Here is an 18,807-nt window from a genome sequence, read left to right on the forward strand (position 1 = left end):
TAAAAATAAAAGTAAAAAACATAGGCCTCCTCCATAACCCCTCATAGCCTCCTTTACCATCGCCAATATAGGTATTTTCTAGTATTTTGGTAGAAAAACCCATCAATGATTTGTTCACAATTTAGGAAAAGTAGAAGAATATTTTACACAGCTCTACAATGTCTACTTCACACATCTTTCTAGCATATATTTTTTTGAGCGTAACCTTTTACCTCACTTCGACCTAAAACATGGGAGAAACACTTCATGCAAAATACAAGGGAGGCAGAACATATTCACATTTGCAGAATCAGCTGACTTTAGTCAATTGTGCATAGAAACCTTTACTTCTGTATAAAGCATGTTACAGAAAAAAACACATTTTCATACATTCTACATATTTAAACTTAACAATTATGATAGTTTCCTTGGTTTTAGCTACTTTTCCTAAATTGTCAGCAAACAGATTAATTCACACCTAAAAATAAAATTAAAAAACATAGGCCTCCTCCGTAACCCCTCATAGCCTCCCTTTCCATCGCCAATATAGGTGTTTTCTAGCATTTTGGTCGAAAAAACCCTCAATGATTTTGTTACAATTTAGGAAAAGTAGAAGAATATTTTACACAGCTCTGCAATGTCTACTTCACACATCTCTCTAGTATATATACAGTATGTTTGAGAGTAACCTTTTAGCTCACTTGAACCTAAAACATTTATTAGTAGTTATTAGTTGGTGTGTGCTGATGCATTGTGTATATTATTTGTACAGTGATATGTAAAAGTTTGGACACCCTTTGTCAAAATTACTGTTATTCTGTTATTGTGAACAGTTATGCAAGTTGAAGATGAAATGATCTCTAAAAGGTCTAAAGTTAAAGATGACACACTTCATTTGTATTTCAGGCAAAAAAATATAAATTGTTATTTTTTAAACATTTTTAAAATTACAAAAATGTAAATGGCCCAATGCAATAGTTTGGGCATCCTTGAAGATTTGTGTGCTTAGATAACTTTGACTATGGATTCAGACCTTAATTAGCCTGTTATGGTTATGGATTGTTCACTATCATTGTTAGGAAAGGCCAGGTGATGCAAATTTTGATGTTAAAATAGAACTCTTTGGCAACAATGATCAAAAGTATGTGTGGAGAAAACAGGGCACAGAATGTCAAGAATAGAACATCCTGCCAACCATTTAGCATGGGGGTGGAGCAATCATGCTTTGGGGTTTGTCACAGTCAATGGTAGGGGAAAGATTTCACGGGTAGAGGGAAGAATGGATTCAATGAAATTGCAACAAATTCTTGATGGAAACATAACACCATCTGTAAAAAAAAAGCTGAAGTTGAAAAGAGGATGGCTTCTACAAATGGATAATGATCCTAAACACACATCAAAATCCACAATAGACTATCTCAAAAGGCACAAGCTAAAAGCTTTTCAATGGCTTTAACAGTCCTGTCTATGAACATTATTGAAAATCTGTGTGGTGTGTGGCCCCCTCCAGGTCTCAGCACCCTTATCCACCCATCTTTCCCATACAAGGATTTAATTGCTAGCTACACCTAGTTTCCTTTTCACTCCCCATTCAGATGAGGCCTGGTTTGGCACAGGGAAAGGTAGGGTATATAGTGGTTAGGGATCATCCATATTAAAAGGTACACCTTGACGTGGTTTGATAGCAATTTTTGATCAAAGAGCACAAAAGCTAAGTACCTCATGTAAGTTAATGACTATTGTGCTGCTGCAACAAGTACTTTTCTATAAAGAGGAAATATGGTAATGATTTACTATATTAGCTACAGTCATCGATTATGTTAGCAATTGTGTTAAAATTGAGGTTTGCTCACAGAAAACAAAAATAGTTTTCCAAATGAGAACTACTGTCTGATTATTGCTTAGGGGTTTCATTTATGCTTTGTTGCATTTTATGCTTTAAAGTATAACTCTCATCTAATAACATTGCTAAAAATAAATAAAGTGGATAACAATAAAGTAAATGCTGTAATACTCTGAGAATATTTTTCAATGTTCCTTATTGGGTAACTACCCAAGATCCCCGTATAATAACAAATGATAGGTTTTGTGCTGTATGCGACAAAACTTTTTAAAGGGTTGATATTGACTTCTAGGACACGCAGCCATATACAATGAATGGCTATTAGGTTGATGAGCTTGTCATTTCAAAGTTCAGTAAATTACCATATTTAGGGCTATACCTCAGTGTTTTCTCCAGAAAAGTGGTGTAAAACATTTTGAAGTAAAAACTCTCCTTTAATAACATTGCTAAAAATAAATCAATTGCATAACAATATAGTAACTGCTGTATGACTTTATGAATCTTTTTCAATGTTCCTTATAGGGTAACCATCGAAGATCCCCTGTATAATAACAAAGGATAGACTTTTTGTTATACCCTGTGTGACTTTGGCTGAAGGTGCAAGACCCACGTCACTAGATTCCAAATGGGGCAGCAGCTTTTATAATGAAAGTAACACGTTTCTGCCATGTTACTATCTCAGTTTTACCCTGCCATAGATGTATTAAGGGGTAAAGTTTATTCTTGTGGAGAGTGCCAAATCGGTGTAGAAAGACTTCTACGCCATATAATGCAACTCTGAAAATGTAAATATGTTAAATATGTAAAATATAATGTAAAATGTAAACAATGTAAATATAAATATTGAAAGAGTCTCTTCTGAGTGGCCATGCGTATATAGAAAATCCCAGGGGACATTGCATGTCTATAACTCTACCTAGGCATACCTGGAACTTTCCACAAGGAGAAACTTAACCCCTTAAAATTCCTGTCAGAGGTCTCTCACCCAGTCAAATCAGTTCTCCTGGTTTTGCACTGATGAGGGGCAAACACCTTAAAACGCATGTCTGCAAACTGAGTTTATGGTTTAGCTGCTTATCCTAAGACATGCAACAATAATTTTTAAAGGATTGATATTGACTTTAGGATTGCTACATCCCATAGGTGGTACTTTAGTTCCAGTCTATTTTTTTAGTATAGTTTTCTGTGCATGACTTCTTACACTTATTCAGCAATAAAAGGATACATGACTTCCTGTAATACATGCAATATCCCCCATATTATACCCTCGCATCCGTCATATTTGACATCACTAAAATCAGGCGTGCACCAGGCTGATATGTTATGAACTCCCAAAAATGCTCATGTTTTTTACCATATAACTGTTTGCAGAGAGAGCTATCAACTTTAGCTTACTGTGTAAAGAAAGTGCAACTCTTGTATTGTACAGCCTGTCACTGTACTGAGTCCTTGACATTTACACTACAATGGAAACCCCTGCAGTCAAGAAAAAGTAAAAATGTCACACAGATGTAACAAAACAGAATGGAAAACTGGAAGGATCCTTACCTGCTATTTAGAGGTGTGCTTTTCCTGCAGAACCATCCAGGATTACCACCTAAAGATCTTCCATGTATGGAGAACGCTGCTCTTGCCTGAGATCTTCCTGATGGAATGAAGACTGCGTGTGGAACACATCACTATTATTCCTCCATTCCATCAGCTGTGATGTCATAATAGAAGGAAGAAGCCTATGATGTCATCAGCTGAAGGTAGAAGCCAAACCATACTTAACCCTAACCCAAACCCTAACTAACCCTAACCCAAACCCTAAACCCTAACTAACCCTAACCCTGACCCTAACCCTAACCCTGACCCTAACCCTAACCCTGACCCTAAAACCACTTAACTAACCCTAACTCTAACCCAAACCCCTAAATTCCATGGTTAACAAAAAAAACGCATGTGCAAAAAAACGCATACATAAGCATGCCAATGCGCACATATGCGCACCCATAGACTTATAATGGGTGTCTTGCTGTAAAAAAACGCATTGCGCGCGCATGCGTTTTTTTGAGGCAAGTCGGACGCCCAAAAAATGCAACAGGATGCATTTTGTGCGCCCGAGCGCATACCGCAAAAAAACGCATGCACGCAAAAACGCATACAAATGCGTGTGTATGCGCACATAAGCGCATCCCATGCAAAGTATAGGAAAAAAACGCATGCGTTTTTTAGCGCTAAAATCCCGCGAAAAAAAACGCAAGTGTGAAACCAGCCTGAGTCCTTGACATTTACACTACAATGGAAACCCCTGCAGTCAAGAAAAAGTAAAAATGTCACACAGATGTAACAAAACAGAATGGAAAACTGGAAGGATCCTTACCTGCTATTCAGATGTGTGCTTTTCCTGCAGAACCATCTAGGATTACCACCTAAAGATCTTCCATGCATGGAGAACGCTGCTCTTGCCTGAGATCTACCTGATGGAATGAAGACTGCGTGTGGAACACATCACTATTATTCCTCCATTCCATCAGCTGTGATGTCATAATAGAAGGAAGAAGCCTATGATGTCATCAGCTGAAGGTAGAAGCCTGAGAGGAATGCAGCTGAAAATCAAGAGAAACGAATTTATACTGCACTGAATAATGTGCTTCATTTAAGTTCTAAAATAAACAGAAAAATGTGAACTGTCAAAAAACAAACACAGATTTGCTGTTTATAGCCAACAATCACAACTCAGTTTCCATTTTTTTTATATAGTTTCATAGGTTGAAAAAAAACCTAGGTCCATCAAGTTCAACCTTTCTCCACCAATTGTTCTGTTCATCACTAAATTAACTATATCCCGTTATGTGTATTGAGGAAATCAACCGGCCCTTTTTCTAAAAGCTGTTGTAGTGTCTGTCATTACTACCTCTTGTGGTAGGGCATTCCACAGTCTGACTGCTCTAACTGTAAAGACCCCTTTCCTATTTAGCTGCCGGAATTGCCTTTCTTCCACAAGTAATGAGCGCCCTCTGCTCCTTGGTATGGTTTTTGGAAGGAATAAGCCATGCGCCAGTCCTTTGTACTGACCACACAGATATTTATACATATAAATAAGATCCCCTCTGAGGCATCTTTTTTTCTAAGCTAATCAAGCCCAACTTTTCCAACCTCTCATTATATGAGAAGCCTTCCATCCCTTGTGATAATCTAGTTGCCCGCCTTTAAACTGACTGTAATTTCTGAATGTCCTTTTTAAAATATGGAGCCCAAAACTGGATCCCATACTCTAGATGTGGCCTCACAAGTGATTTATAAAGGTGTAACAATACGTTGGGATCATGGGATTTTAGCTCTCTTTTTATTAACCCTAAAATCTTGTTTGCTTTTGCGGTTGCTGCTTGACATTGAGTATTGCTGCTCAACATACTTGTAACCAGAAGACCCAAGTCCTTGTCCTTTTCTATCATCCCAAGTATGGTCCCATTTAATGTATATGCATCTTGGCGTCATCTGCTTTAGGCCATATTCACATGTCAGTCTTTGGTTTAGTATTTTCCATCAGTGTTTGTATGCCAAAAAAGAAGTGGAACTTACAGTGAAAAGCTACAATTGAAAGATTGACATCTATTCTTTGTTTTGGAGACACTCCTGGTTTTGGCATACAAATACTGACGAAATACTGATCAAAAATACTGATACGTAAATAAAGGCCCAAAAATGCTAATTTTTTTTACCATATAACCGTTTGCAGAAAGAGCTATCAACTTTAACTTACTGTGCAAAGAAAGTGCACCTCCTGTATTGTACAGCCTGTCACTGTACTGAGTCCTTGACATTTACACTACAATGGAAACCCCTGCAGTCAAGAAAAAGTAAAAATGTCACACAGATGTAACAAAACAGAGCGGAAAACTGGAAGGATCCTTACCTGCTATTCAGATGTGTGCTTTTCCTGCAGAACCATCTAGGATTACCACCTAAAGATCTTCCATGCATGGAGAACGCTGCTCTTGCCTGAGATCTTACTGATGGAATGAAGACTGCGTGTGGAACACATCACTATTATTCCTCCATTCCATCAGCTGTGATGTCATAATAGAAGGAAGAAGCCTATGATGTCATCAGCTGAAGGTAGAAGCCTGAGAGTGATGCAGCTGAAAATCAAGACAAATTACTCATTTATACTGCACTGAATAATGTGCTTCATTTAAGTTCTAAAATAAACAGAAAAATGTGAACTGTCAAAAAACAAACACTGATTTGCTGTTTATAGCCAACAATCACAACTCAGCTTCCATTTTTTTATATAGATTCATAGGTTGAAAAAAAACCTAGGTCCATCAAGTTCAACCTTTCTCCACCAATTGTTCTGTTCGTCACTAAATTAACTATATCCCGTTATGTGTATTGAGGAAATCATCCGGCCCTTTTTCTAAAAGCTGTTGTAGTGTCTGCCATTACTACCTCTTGTGGTAGGGCATTCCACAGTCTGACTGCTCTAACTGTAAAGACCCCTTTCCTGTTTAGCTGCCGGAATTGCCTTTCTTCCACAAGTAATGAGCGCCCTCTGCTCCTTGGTATGGTTTTTGGAAGGAATAAGCCATGCGCCAGTCATTTGTACTGACCACACAGATATTTATACATATAAATAAGATCCCCTCTGAGGCATCTTTTTTTCTAAGCTAATCAAGCCCAACTTTTCCAAACTCTCATTATATGAGAAGCCTTCCATCCCTTGTGATAATCTAGTTGCCCGCCTTTAAACTGACTGTAATTTCTGAATGTCCTTTTTAAAATATGGAGCCCAAAACTGGATCCCATACTCTAGATGTGGCCTCACAAGCGATTTATAAAGGTGTAACAATACGTTGGGATCATGGGATTTTAGCTCTCTTTTTATTAACCCTAAAATCTTGTTTGCTTTTGCGGTTGCTGCTTGACATTGAGTATTGCTGCTCAACATACTTGTAACCAGAAGACCCAAGTCCTTGTCCTTTTCTATCATCCCAAGCATGGTCCCATTTAATGTATATGCATCTTGGCGTCATCCGCTTTAGGCCATATTCACACGTCAGTCTTTGGTTTAGTATTTTCCATCAGTGTTTGTATGCCAAAAAAGAAATGGAACTTACAGTGAAAAGCTACAATTGAAAGATTGACATCTATTCTTTGTTTTGGAGACACTCCTGGTTTTGGCATACAAATACTGACGAAATACTGATCAAAAATACTGATATGTAAATAAAGGCCCAAAAATGCTAATTTTTTTTACCATATAACCATTTGCAGAGAGAGCTATCAACTTTAGTTTACTGTGCAAAGAAAGTGCAACTCCTGTATTGTACAGCCTGTCACTGTACTGAGTCCTTGACATTTACACTACAATGGAAACCCCTGCAGTCAAGAAAAAGTAAAAATGTCACACAGATGTAACAAAACAGAATGGAAAACTGGAAGGATCCTTACCTGCTATTCAGAGGTGTGCTTTTCCTGCAGAACCATCTAGGATTACCACCTAAAGATCTTCCATGTATGGAGAACGCTGCTCTTGCCTGGGATCTACCTGATGGAACGAAGACTGCGTGTGGAACACATCACTATTATTCCTCCATTCCATCAGCTGTGATGTCATAATAGAAGGAAGAAGCCTATGATGTCATCAGCTGAAGGTAGAAGCCTGAGAGGGATGCAGCTGAAAATCAAGAGAAATTACTCATTTATACTGCACTGAATAATGTGCTTCATTCAAGTTCTAAAATAAACAGAAAAATGTGAACTGTCAAAAAACAAACACAGATTTGCTGTTTATAGCCAACAATCACAACTCAGCTTCCATTTTTTATCATCTTGGCGTCATCTGCTTTAGGTCATATTCACAGGTCAGTATTTGGTTCAGTATTTTCCATCACTGTTTGTATGCCAAAACAAGAAGTGGAACTTGCAGTGAGAAACTACAATTGAAAAATTGACATCTATTCTCTGTTTTGGAGACAATCCTGGTTTTGGCATACAAATACTGATCAAAAATACTGATATATAAATAAAGGCTAAAGTGTACGATGATGGAAGCTCGTTATTGGCACCCTGCACCATATATTTCTATCACTATCACTGCAGGGTATAGATGTTGCACCTATACTATCACCATGGGGCAATGGATGCGACCAGAGGTAACACCAAATATACAGCCAGCTGCCATGTACTACACAGTGTATACGGTTATCCAGCATTGTCTATATAATATGACATATAAAAATAAAAAAGGGTAGCAGCACTCCAAAAATAGTGCAAATTATAGATGTTTCAGTTTATAGTGTGAACCTTTTTCAAGACCTTTAATGTCCTATATTTTGCACTCTTTTTGGAGTGCAGTTTTCATTGTTTGTTTCTACTATTCAGTTAGACTTATGACTGGGAAGCTTTTCACCCGTTTGCTCTCTTTTGTGATATGTTACTGGTGTTGCTTTCTTCTTTTTTTCCAACATGACATATAGATATCTATCAAGATAAGGCACATTGATACCTATCTACATAGTATGCAATACTCTACATAATATACAGTCTAAGCACACAAAAATTGAGCTTAGTCAAAGTTGGCATACATGCAGCATATAAACGCATGTTCACCTTGGCCATCAAACACCGAAAAAGCCTACAAGAAGCAAAATAAACACAAACCCTGCTATAACCAAATAAGTAAAAAACAAAAGTGGGTTTAAATAACACAGGATTCCTAGTAATACGATTTTTGATCAAAACTAGCATGAAAGCCATTTGAACCAAAATCATATTACAAGGAACCCTGTGTTATTTAAAAGTACTTTTGCTTTTTACTTACCGTATATACTCGTGTATAAGTCGAGATTTTCAGCCCATTTTTTTGGGCTGAAAGTCCCCCTCTCGACTTATACACCAGTCATATACCGGGGGGGATCGGCGGGAGAGGGGGAGCGGGGGTGTCAGATCATACTCACCCATCTCTGCAGCTCCCCTGCTTGTTACATGTTGTCGGCGCTGCTCTCTTCCTGCTTCAGCTGTCAAACGGTACCCGCTCATTAAATATGCGCATATTTAATGAGCGGGTACCACGTGACCGCTGAACCAGTGGGGCCACTCACTGTGCATCATAACTGGGGCCACATACTGTGCATCATAACTGGGGCCACATACTATGCAGATAACTGAGGCCACTCACTGTGCACCCTCGACTTATACGCGAGTCAATACATTTTTCCCAGTTTTTTTAGGTAAAATTAGGGGGGGTCGACTTATACACGAGTATATACGGTATTTGGTTATAGCAGGGTTTGTGTTTATTTTGCTTCATGTAGGTGTATAATATACAGTCTGTAGATATACAGTATACAGCACTGAACTACATAATACATAGAACCAGCCGATCAGGGCTATATTTGCAGCTTAGGCTTCTCTTTCCATCATGCCTAAATACTCCCTGTTCAAAGGAGGAGAGTTTACAGGTGTACATGTACAGGTTTTGATGAGGTGCAGGGGTCTGGTAGTTCTGGTGCATGAAAAAGGTTCAGGCTGAGGGGTTGGCAGCGCTTTGTACTGACCTTGAATGCAGGATGCCGGTGAACGATCTGCGCCCTGTTGCCAAAGAGGAATGTCTATGATGTCAGGAATGATTGTTGGAGTCAGTAAATGCACTATTCTGGTTTAGCACATTGTCTCTTGTGCGCTTAAGAGGGTCTTCAGTATCAAAATCACTTAAAGTGAAGCAGTATGTTTGACTCCCATTAAAAGCTTGTTCCAGGACCTTTAATCTTGCCATGGCTGTGACATGCTCACATTCCTTCTCTAGATCCCCTATTTCTGCCTCTTTGCAGCCTTCGCTGGCTTCCATTACTGCCTTCTTGTGCACTGCTTCCACTTCCATCTGTTTTATTTTGCGTGAAAGCGACTTGTATCTTAGTAGCCTTCTGCATGTACTCTTATAAGCTGTTCTCTGAGTGTTGAAGATTTTTAAGAGTGTGACGTAGATGAATGTTTTGAAACCTGGTGGAGCCAGCAATGTACAGTAAATGACGTCTCGGGTATTTGTACAATTCTTGCCTCCGTCTTGTTTTAATATCACACACTATGTGTTCTATCAAACTTAAGTTATTGGAAACCCTGCAGCTCTTCAAAATAATCAAATGTATTAAGCTTTTGTAGAATTATACTGTATTCGTTCACCTTTCTGGAATAGGTTTCATAAACTGAGCACAGTTGTCCTAGTTGTCTAGTGGTAGTTCGAGAGAAGCAGGCTGGGAGATGCTCTTGAAGTGACTCAGCACTTTTTGTCATAAGTCTACTATATCACAAGAGTTCAAATTTAACCTGTCACCTGCACCTGTCTAATCTGTCCCTGACCAATCACCTAGAGCCCTTGACTATATAGTTCCACCACACCCACTGAAACATGGCCTGTGCAATGTCTAAACTCAGCTCCTTGCTGCTGAGCTAGCCAGGCCCTGTCATATGTCTTGCCTTCTCTGAAGGCTCTTAGTCCGTATTCCTGTGTCTTGGTACCTTGCCTAGTATTTCTCTGTCCGCCTGCCAGGAGGCAGAATATCCTGGCCCTTAAGTCTTGGTCCTAGTGACTTGTCTGATCTCTGTCCGCCTGCCAGGAGGCAGAATATCCTGGTCCTTGTGTCTTTGTCCATGTATCTCTGTCTGAACTCAGTCTTACCTCTGTCTGTCTGTCTCCTTGTCTGTGGTTCCTTCTCTGCTGTGTCTTTCCTTGTGTCCTCCCTATCTGTGCATCTGCACCCTTGCAGCTCTGCCTGCTCGGCTCCTTAGCCGCTCTGCCTGCTCGGCTCCCTAGCCGCTCTGCCTGCTCGGCTCCCTAGCCGCTCTGCCTGCTCGGCTCCCTGGCTGCTCTGCCTGCTCGGCTCCCTGGCTGCTCTGCCTGCTCGGCTCCCTGGCCGCTCTGCCTGCTCCGCACTCCTGCCAATATCCATACCAGCATCTCCTGTGTGAACAGGTCCAAACCCTGTTCCAACATACACCACTCCCTCCTGCCTACACCTGCTCTGTGAACAGGTCCCTACCTGTCCCTTCTCATACCACGCCAGCCTGTCCTGTGTCTCCAAGCCGTGCCCGCTTGCCCTGTGTCTCCAAGCCGTGCCCGCTTGCCCTGTGTCTCCAAGCTGTGCCCGCTTGTCACTCGCACCTGTCCAGGTGTCCTGTTCCCAAGTGGGATCAGCAGCCACCGCCAGACACCACCCTGGAGTGGCACCCGGCAGCTACCTGCCGCACAAGCCTGACCTCACCATCAGAGGCTCCAGTGAAGACCAAGGTAGCTGCCGTAGTTACGCCCATTCCAGGGTAGTCTGGTTTGTGGCACAGTGGGGCCACAACCCCCCGGCTCGCGCCATTCAGCCAAGGCGCGAGCGTGACACGATGTATGGTGATATCGGAAGTAAGTCAACTAATCAACCACAAATCAGTACAGAAAGGGCAGATACCTCAGTGACAGATTAGTACACAGCCATTATAGAATGTCTCGAACACCGACTTAGCTTGAAAATCACAAGGGCTACTACAGATGCCACAACTGTGTAGCGCGCCAACATTTGAAGACAGGAACACATTTCAGGAGCAATGCCACAGATAAAGAATATAAGATTAGATATTTTAGCAGTTGTCGTACACAGGAGGTGGTCTACAAGGCTAGCTGTGAATGCTGTCTCGAATATGTGGGCAAGACCATACGTGCATACGTGACGCAGAATAGGTGAGCACGTGGGTGATATTGAACATCATAGAGACACTCCCCTCACCAGACATATTAATAACCATCATGGGGGAAATATCACACTGCTCAAGTTCATGGAGATTGACCACATACCAAGACTGCAGAGAAAAGGTGACTGGGATAGGCTTATTTTGCATCCTGGAACAGGTGGATCTTTCACTTAAACATTGTATTTGTAACACCTTTTGGTCTGGATGATCAGCTCACCTTCAGTTGTTTCATATAGATTATTTACCCTGCTACCTAACTGAATACTTCATGCCTGCCACTATCTATTACAGTAACTCCACCCTGCCTAAGGGAATCGTATGTCTTAATATATGAAATACCATATCTTAATAAGTACTGACGGCATTATACACCTGTACATCTGAATTTAACCCCCATTTACTAATTTTAGTTATTAGCCATTCCATTTGAATTCCTACTGCTAAAATAACCACCTTGTAATAAATAGAAAACGCAAGAGTCTAACCCCAATGGATTATCTATATTCATCAAATGAATAATCGATCAGTAGTAGTCACCCGCAATTACTCGGCAGAGCAAGGCACTCGATAAAGTCACTCCCAAAATGGCAGTGCATTCCAACGGCCCTGAGTTCCGCAGGTCAACAGGTGTTGGCTGGAGACTGTGGATTATTATTTCATTTTTGTTGTAGGAGATGTTGGCGTTTGGTGAGTATGGCTTAATTTAGATTGAATAAAGGAGTCTGTGTCATTTCAAATACAGGACTTTATTCTGGGTGTATGATTTTATGAGACACCTCCAGTACTAACCTCGGGATTTTATGTCACCTGATAATACAAAGGTGACTTCAAAAACCAACCATCACCCCACTTGCCACAGAGCAAGTGGGAAGAATGCCAGATCTTATAGATGCGCCTTTTCTGGGGCAGCTGAGAGCTGATGTTTTTAGTCTGGGAGGGGGGCAAACATCCATGGCCCATTCCTAGGCTATTAATATCAGCCAGCAGCTGTCTACTTAGCTTTTGCTGGTTAGATTTTATAGGGGGACTGACAATTTTTTTCTGGGGTACACCTGTAAAATAGCCGGTAAAGGCTAAGCCGACAGCTGATATTAATAGCCTGGGAACCTTTATGGCTATTGCCTCCTTCCCAGAATATTAACATCAGCTCTCAGCCATCGGCTTTCCCACTGCTGGTTATGAAAATTACACAAGAGCCCACGCAATTTATTTTTCTTTAAATTAAGAGTTGCTGTTTGGTGGTTAGAGCCTATGTGGGATCATTCGGTTAATGCTCCTACACAGGCTTGTGACAATGTGTTTGTGTGTGCTTGTGTTACTTATCGGCTTAGTAATGAGGGTGTCGGCTGACACCTTTTCATTACTAAGCCTAGGGCTTGGTGTCAATGACAGCTGCTGACATCAAGCCCTAATCCCATTACCTTGATGCTACTGCATCAGAATGAATAAGGTGGTGTTGAACCAAGAAATTACATCACAAAACTTTTTTTTATATCTTTTTGTAGCTACAGTATATATAGCTAAAAAAAGCCTTCAGTGCTTTACAAAAATGCATGCAAAAACCACATACAAAACTGCAACAAAAATTGCTGCGTTTTTGCTGCCAAAAGATACAAAAACTTTGCAGAAATTTCTGCAAGCAAATAATCAACATTGCCTTAGGGTTTTCACGTCTTATTTGTAATTAGATGTCTCTATGGTGTTTGGCCATTTGCACTTGTTATGCGGCTTTCTATGTGAAATCTGGTTGTTCCAATTTTGAGGATGCATACTTGTAAACACCCTTTACACACTGACAGGGATATGCTCAACTTACAGGCTAGATACTACGTAGGTCCTTGCTTCACCTTTTGAAATACCTCATTACCTAGTTGCATACCTTTAGAGGGAATTGTCCTGTCTATGATATTTTATACATATTTTTAGTAGGTATGATATCCAACCTAAGTACTATTTTTTGGTGTGCTGACCATATAGGGCTAAATAACTTTGCATTTTGAATTGTGTATTAATTTACATGTTATGTCACTTGACTGAGGGCTGTGGCACTACTGTGGGTCACATTCATGTGATTTCATGACTTTAAAAATGTTTTTTATTTCTAGTTTTTTGCAGCACCAAATACAGTATTTGTGCATTTTAGGTGATCCCTGTGTATATGGCATGTCTCTTTTCTCTTCTGTGATTTATGATCTTTGTTGTTACATGTCTCAGGTGTATCTGTTATTTAGTAGTGCCCTCCTTTTGCCCTAAAATTCAGGAATCAAATGCACCTTTTTGATGAATTTGGCACCAAAAACGGCAACTAATACCACTAGACAAAGAAAGGAAAGTGACTGAAACCCCACAAATGATGAATCAGGGTCATAGAATGATCCGCAGAGTCTGAAGAGCGGTGACATCACAGAATGGCGCTGGATTCCAAAGATAGCGACAGGTATTAGAGATGAGCAAGCACGCTCGGGTAAGGTGTTATCTGAGCATGCTCCGGTGCTAACCAAGTGACTTCGGCGTTATCGAATAATATGTCCGAGTCCTTGTGGCTGCATTTCTCACGGCTGTTCTACATGCAGGGGTTGGCTGACAGGAAATCCCTACATGTGTTGCTGCTGACGGCCGTGAGACATGCATCTGCCGGGATTCAGAACATATTATTCCAGCATGCCAAAGTTACTCGGTTAGCACCCGAGCATGCTCAGATAACACCTTATCCCAGCATGTTCCCTCATCACTAGTGAATATATGACACATACACTACATGTGTAGTTAGAAACACTTTGTGGGCAGGCTTGTTTAAGAAACTTGAGTGCAAAAGTGATTTGTAGCCCTACATATAAGCATAGTGTCTCCAAAGGTGGAGAATCCCTTTAAGATTCCTGAATATGTGTATTTGAGGTAACATCATGGATGACGGCAGGGGAATGGGTCGTATAAAACCCTCCGTTCCCGCCAGAGAGAAAGCTGCACGTTCACTGCCTCACAGGCGCATTCGCTGTGACGGTGTGCAGCTTCCCTCATACTGTTGTGTCATCCCTTTCCCGCCCGCCTTACGTTCTGCTTTCATTCCGCACCGGATACATCGTCCGGCGAAAGTAAACAACCTCCCAAATTGTAATGTAATCCCTCCGTGCTTTGCACGCATGCGCAGGCTCCCGAGCTTGTCGCTTTGCAATTACTGATGACGCGCAATGGGCTGACGCATGCGCAGTGTTGCTTGCTGAGTCCCGGAGAGGTGTCTGTCGTTAGGCACCGGCTGGAAAAGAGCGCCCTTTCCGATCTAGCACCCGGCGGCTATGGCGGTGTCACCGTGACGGTGCAGAAGGCGGGTGACGGATGTAAGGCCGCCATCCCCGGGACCCAGGCGCTGGCCGACAACTTGCTCACTTCCTGGAGGTAATGCTGGGAGCGCAGTTTCAAATCTGGTGACTTGTCGTCCACATATAACGTCACCTATGGCAGTCCTGTGCTGAGCTCCTCACCTGCTGCTGCAGGCCACCCCTCTTGGCTGTAAGGATCTCTGTCCTTCTCTTTTCAGGATCTTCGTCACTATACTATAGGAAGGATGAGTGTGATATCTGCGGATGTGAACAGCGCCCTACCGGACGAGATCATGGAAACTGGCATGTCCGTAGCGGATGAAGACAGCATAGAGGCCATTACAGTCTCCTCCCCCTTGGCGGAAGAGGTGCCCATGGAAACCGACTTGGAAGAAATAGTGGAAGTGAGCAGCAGCGGAGAATGCATTAGTGCGTCAGTCAAGGAAGCCGCTGCCGACCCGGGCAATCATGGCAGCCACCTGGCAGCGGTAGTGAGTGTGCCCAAGCCAAGTCCTGCCCCTTCAGCCACGGCCATGAAGACTGTCCTGCAGAGCGGCATACACAAGCTGCGCACCCCTCTGCCCGGGCAGATGATCCTTAATAAGGCGTCGGAGTTGGCGTCCGGCAGTCGGGTGATCAAACAAGAGAAGGTGTACGTGACAACTCTGGGGAAAGGAAGCAACCCCATCGTCATCATACCACAGCACTCGATGTCAGGCGCCCAAAAAGCCGCCCAAAACCAGCGCGCCGACTCAAAAGGAGCCCCGCAGCAGATCAAGCTGGTCACCATCGGGGGGCAAGGCGGGGTGTCCTCAGTGACGTCCGCCCAGCTCATTAATACCACTGCCAAGACTTCACTGCAGGGCCAGCAAATCCAGAACATGCAGGTAACGGGTGGCAGGATGGCAGCAACTCATTCCTGGACTTGGTTTTCCTCTGCAGTTATCTGAGTGGGTTTGTGCCATGACGTCGCCCCCCCAGTCCCACGCACTGCGATGTGCTGTGTATGACCATCACTCTGAGCCGTAACGGGGAAACCCTCTGGCCACCATGTAATGTTGTGTAGAGATGATCTGCCCTCCAGGGGGGATGGAAAGACCCCAGAACTCCATTGTTGTGAGGAGAAATGCACTTTGTGTCATGTACTAGATGGCCAACGTCTCGGCCCGCTCAGACCTTGATCGCAGCCAGTAGACGATCTGCAGAGTGGCTATCATATTCCCAGTAAGGCCGGGGTCACTCTTGCGAGAAACTCGCACAAGCCTTGCGTCTCAATACCCGGCACTGCCGCCGGCACTCGGGACCGGGGCGCTCCGCTACATAGATTTCTACATGCAGCTGAGCGCTCCGGTCCGAGTGCTGGCGGCAGTGCCGGGTATTGAGACGCGAGACTCGTGCGAGTTTCTCGCAAATGTGATCCCGGCTTAAGACCAGTTGTGTGCTCGTCCTGCAGCTGCAATCTTCTGGCTTTGGTGTGTGCAATAGGCACCTGATAAAAAAATACACGTATCCCTTTTTTTTACACTCTAATTGTGTTTTTTTGCTTGTAGACCATAATCTTGCAGTGATGTGATGCTGCTGTTCTTGTACTTAGGCCGCATTCACACATCTGTGATTCACGGACCGGCTGCAGGTCTTCCGACCTGGACTTGATGGCCTCGTAGACGTATGCAAAGCTGTCAAGTTCGGGTTACGAGACTCCAGTCACACACCATGGTCCGTACTCTGAATGTGACACACAGATGTGTGAATGAGGCTTAGCTTACCAGCTGAGAGACAAATGAGAATAGAACACGTGTATTTGTTTGTGTTATTGTTTCTTTTTCTGTTGATGCTCGGCTTTATTGATCTCAATGGTCAAAAAAACAAATTAAGAATTCAGAAAGGATTTATATACTGCATTTCTTAAAGAAAAAGGAACTTATTAAAATGTGGGAATTAAATTGCCGTGTTTTTTTGTTTTTGTTCACCCTCAAAAGAAGATAGGGAAAAAAATATGCTGTGTGTGAACAAGCTTTTACCCTCCTGGTTGTATTTAGATGCTTGTTTTTGTTTATACTTAACCCCTTCGTGATCGGAGCTATTTTCCTTTTTTTCGTTTTCATTTTTCCCTCCCCTTCTTCCCAGAGCCATAACTTTTTTTATTTTTCCATCAATATGGCCATGTGATGATTTATTTTTTGCGGGACAAGTTGTACTTTTGAAAGACACCTTTGGTTTTACCATGTCGTGTACTAGAAAACGGGGAAAAAATTCCAAATGCGGTGAAATTGCAAAAAAAAAGTGCAATCTCACACTTGGTTTTTGTTCTGCTTTTTTTTGCTAGGTTCACTAAATGCTAAAACTGACCTCCCATTATGATTTTCCAGGTCATTACGAGTTCATAGACACCAAACATGTCTAGGTTCTTTTTTATCTAAGCTGTGAAAAAAAATTCCCAACTTTGCTATTTAAAAAAAAAAAAAAAAAAATTGCACCATTTTCGTATACCCGTAGCGTCTCCATTTTTTGTGATCTTGGGTTGGGTGAGGGTTTATTTTTTGTGTGCCAAGCTGACGTTCTTAATTATGCCATATTGGTGCAGATATGACCTTTTGATCGCCCGTTATTGCATTTTAATGCAATGTCATTAGGACCAAAAAAAGTAATTCTGGCGTTTTGTTTCCTTCTATGCCATTTAGCGATCAGGTTAATCCTTTTTTTTTATTGATAGATCAGGCGATTCTGAACGCGGGGATACCAAATATGTGTGCTTGATTTCTTATTTATTGTTTTATTTTGAATGGGGCGAAAGGGGGGTGATCTGAAATTTACTTTTTTATATTTATTTTTAAAGGGAACCTGTCACCCCTCCTGGGCGTTTTTAACTAAAAAAAGCCACCTTCAGCCACACTAAGGCTGCATTCTGTGAAGGTGGCTCTTCCGTTTCTGACCCCCAGTAATGCCGAAATATTAACTTTTATAAATAGGTCCTCGTATCTGTAATGCGTCCCCTAGGTATGGTGTGTCCCCCTGAAGCAGCCGCCTCCCCTCTGTCAATCATGTCTCTGTAGCGTCTGGGCCCCCAGATCCTGCCCCGCAGTGTGAATACATCATAACACACACACTGCGGGGCAGGATCTGGGGCCTCCACAACATGCAGACCTGATCGCCTGATGTCAGTTCACGGGCAGTGTGCACTGCACATGCCCGAGAACTGTTTTCACAGAGCAGGCGCATAGGAGACCGAGGCGGGGAACAGAAGCACAGCAGGGGCATGATGGACGGCTATGGGAGACGGGGCTCAGACGGCAGCACACTGGCATGATGGATGGCTGGGAGACGGAGCCCAGACGCTACAGAGACATGATTAACGGCGGGGAGGCGGCTGCTTCAGGGAGACACACCATACCTATGGGACGCATTACAGGTATGAGGACCTATTTATAAAAGTTAATATTTCGGCGTTACTGTGGGTCAGAAACGGAAGAGCCACCTTCACAGAATGCAGCCTTAATGCTGCCGAAGGTGGCTCTTTCAGGTAAAAACTCCCAGGGGGGTGACAGGTTCCCTTTAAAGCTATTTTTCTTTAACTTTTGGCATGCTTCAATAGCCTCCATGGGAGGTTAGAATCTGCCATAGCCTCATCGGCTCTGCTACATAGAGGCAATGCTCAGGTCGCCTCTATGTAGCAGAATTACAGACTTGCTATGAGCGCCTACCACTGAGTGTTCGCTAATAGAAATCCGGCATCAGCAACCATAGAGGTCTCAAGGAAGACCTCTGGTTGTTATGCCAACACATCGGTGACCCCCGATCACGTGATGTACGGGTCACCCGTGAGTGTATTTCCGGCCGCATAGCCGGAAGCGCTTGTTAAATGCCGCTGTGAGTTTGACATCGGCATTTAACTAGTTAATAGCCACAGGCGGATCGCGATTCCTCCCGCGGCTTTTGTGGGCAGAT

The 18,807-nt window shown here is 42.5% G+C and overlaps 1 protein-coding gene and 1 long non-coding RNA gene across 2 annotated transcripts in view; one reads left to right on the top strand and one right to left on the bottom strand.

Annotated features, from left to right (window-relative positions):
* Positions 1–563: 563 nt before the first annotated feature.
* Positions 564–5,943, bottom strand: LOC141100049 (uncharacterized). Its single transcript, XR_012234582.1, has 5 exons — positions 5,724–5,943; positions 5,571–5,651; positions 4,188–4,413; positions 3,371–3,524; positions 564–1,307 (listed from the first exon to the last, which is right to left on the bottom strand). It is a non-coding gene; the product is annotated as an uncharacterized lncRNA (long non-coding RNA).
* An 8,589-nt stretch (positions 5,944–14,532) lies between these two features.
* LIN54 (lin-54 DREAM MuvB core complex component) overlaps positions 14,533–18,807 on the top strand; it is a 60,961-nt gene continuing 56,686 nt past the window's right edge. The window contains exons 1-2 of the mRNA XM_073542845.1: positions 14,533–14,938; positions 15,081–15,749. Of these exons, the coding sequence (XP_073398946.1) occupies positions 15,108–15,749 (642 nt within the window). The 5' untranslated portion in view covers positions 14,533–14,938; positions 15,081–15,107. The remainder of the gene's footprint in view (positions 14,939–15,080; positions 15,750–18,807) is intronic.

The sequence above is a fragment of the Dendrobates tinctorius genome, unplaced genomic scaffold (genome assembly GCF_039654945.1).
Source record: "Dendrobates tinctorius isolate UK_male_01 unplaced genomic scaffold, ASM3965494v1 ptg000011l, whole genome shotgun sequence".
Lineage (NCBI taxonomy): Eukaryota > Metazoa > Chordata > Amphibia > Anura > Dendrobatidae > Dendrobates > Dendrobates tinctorius.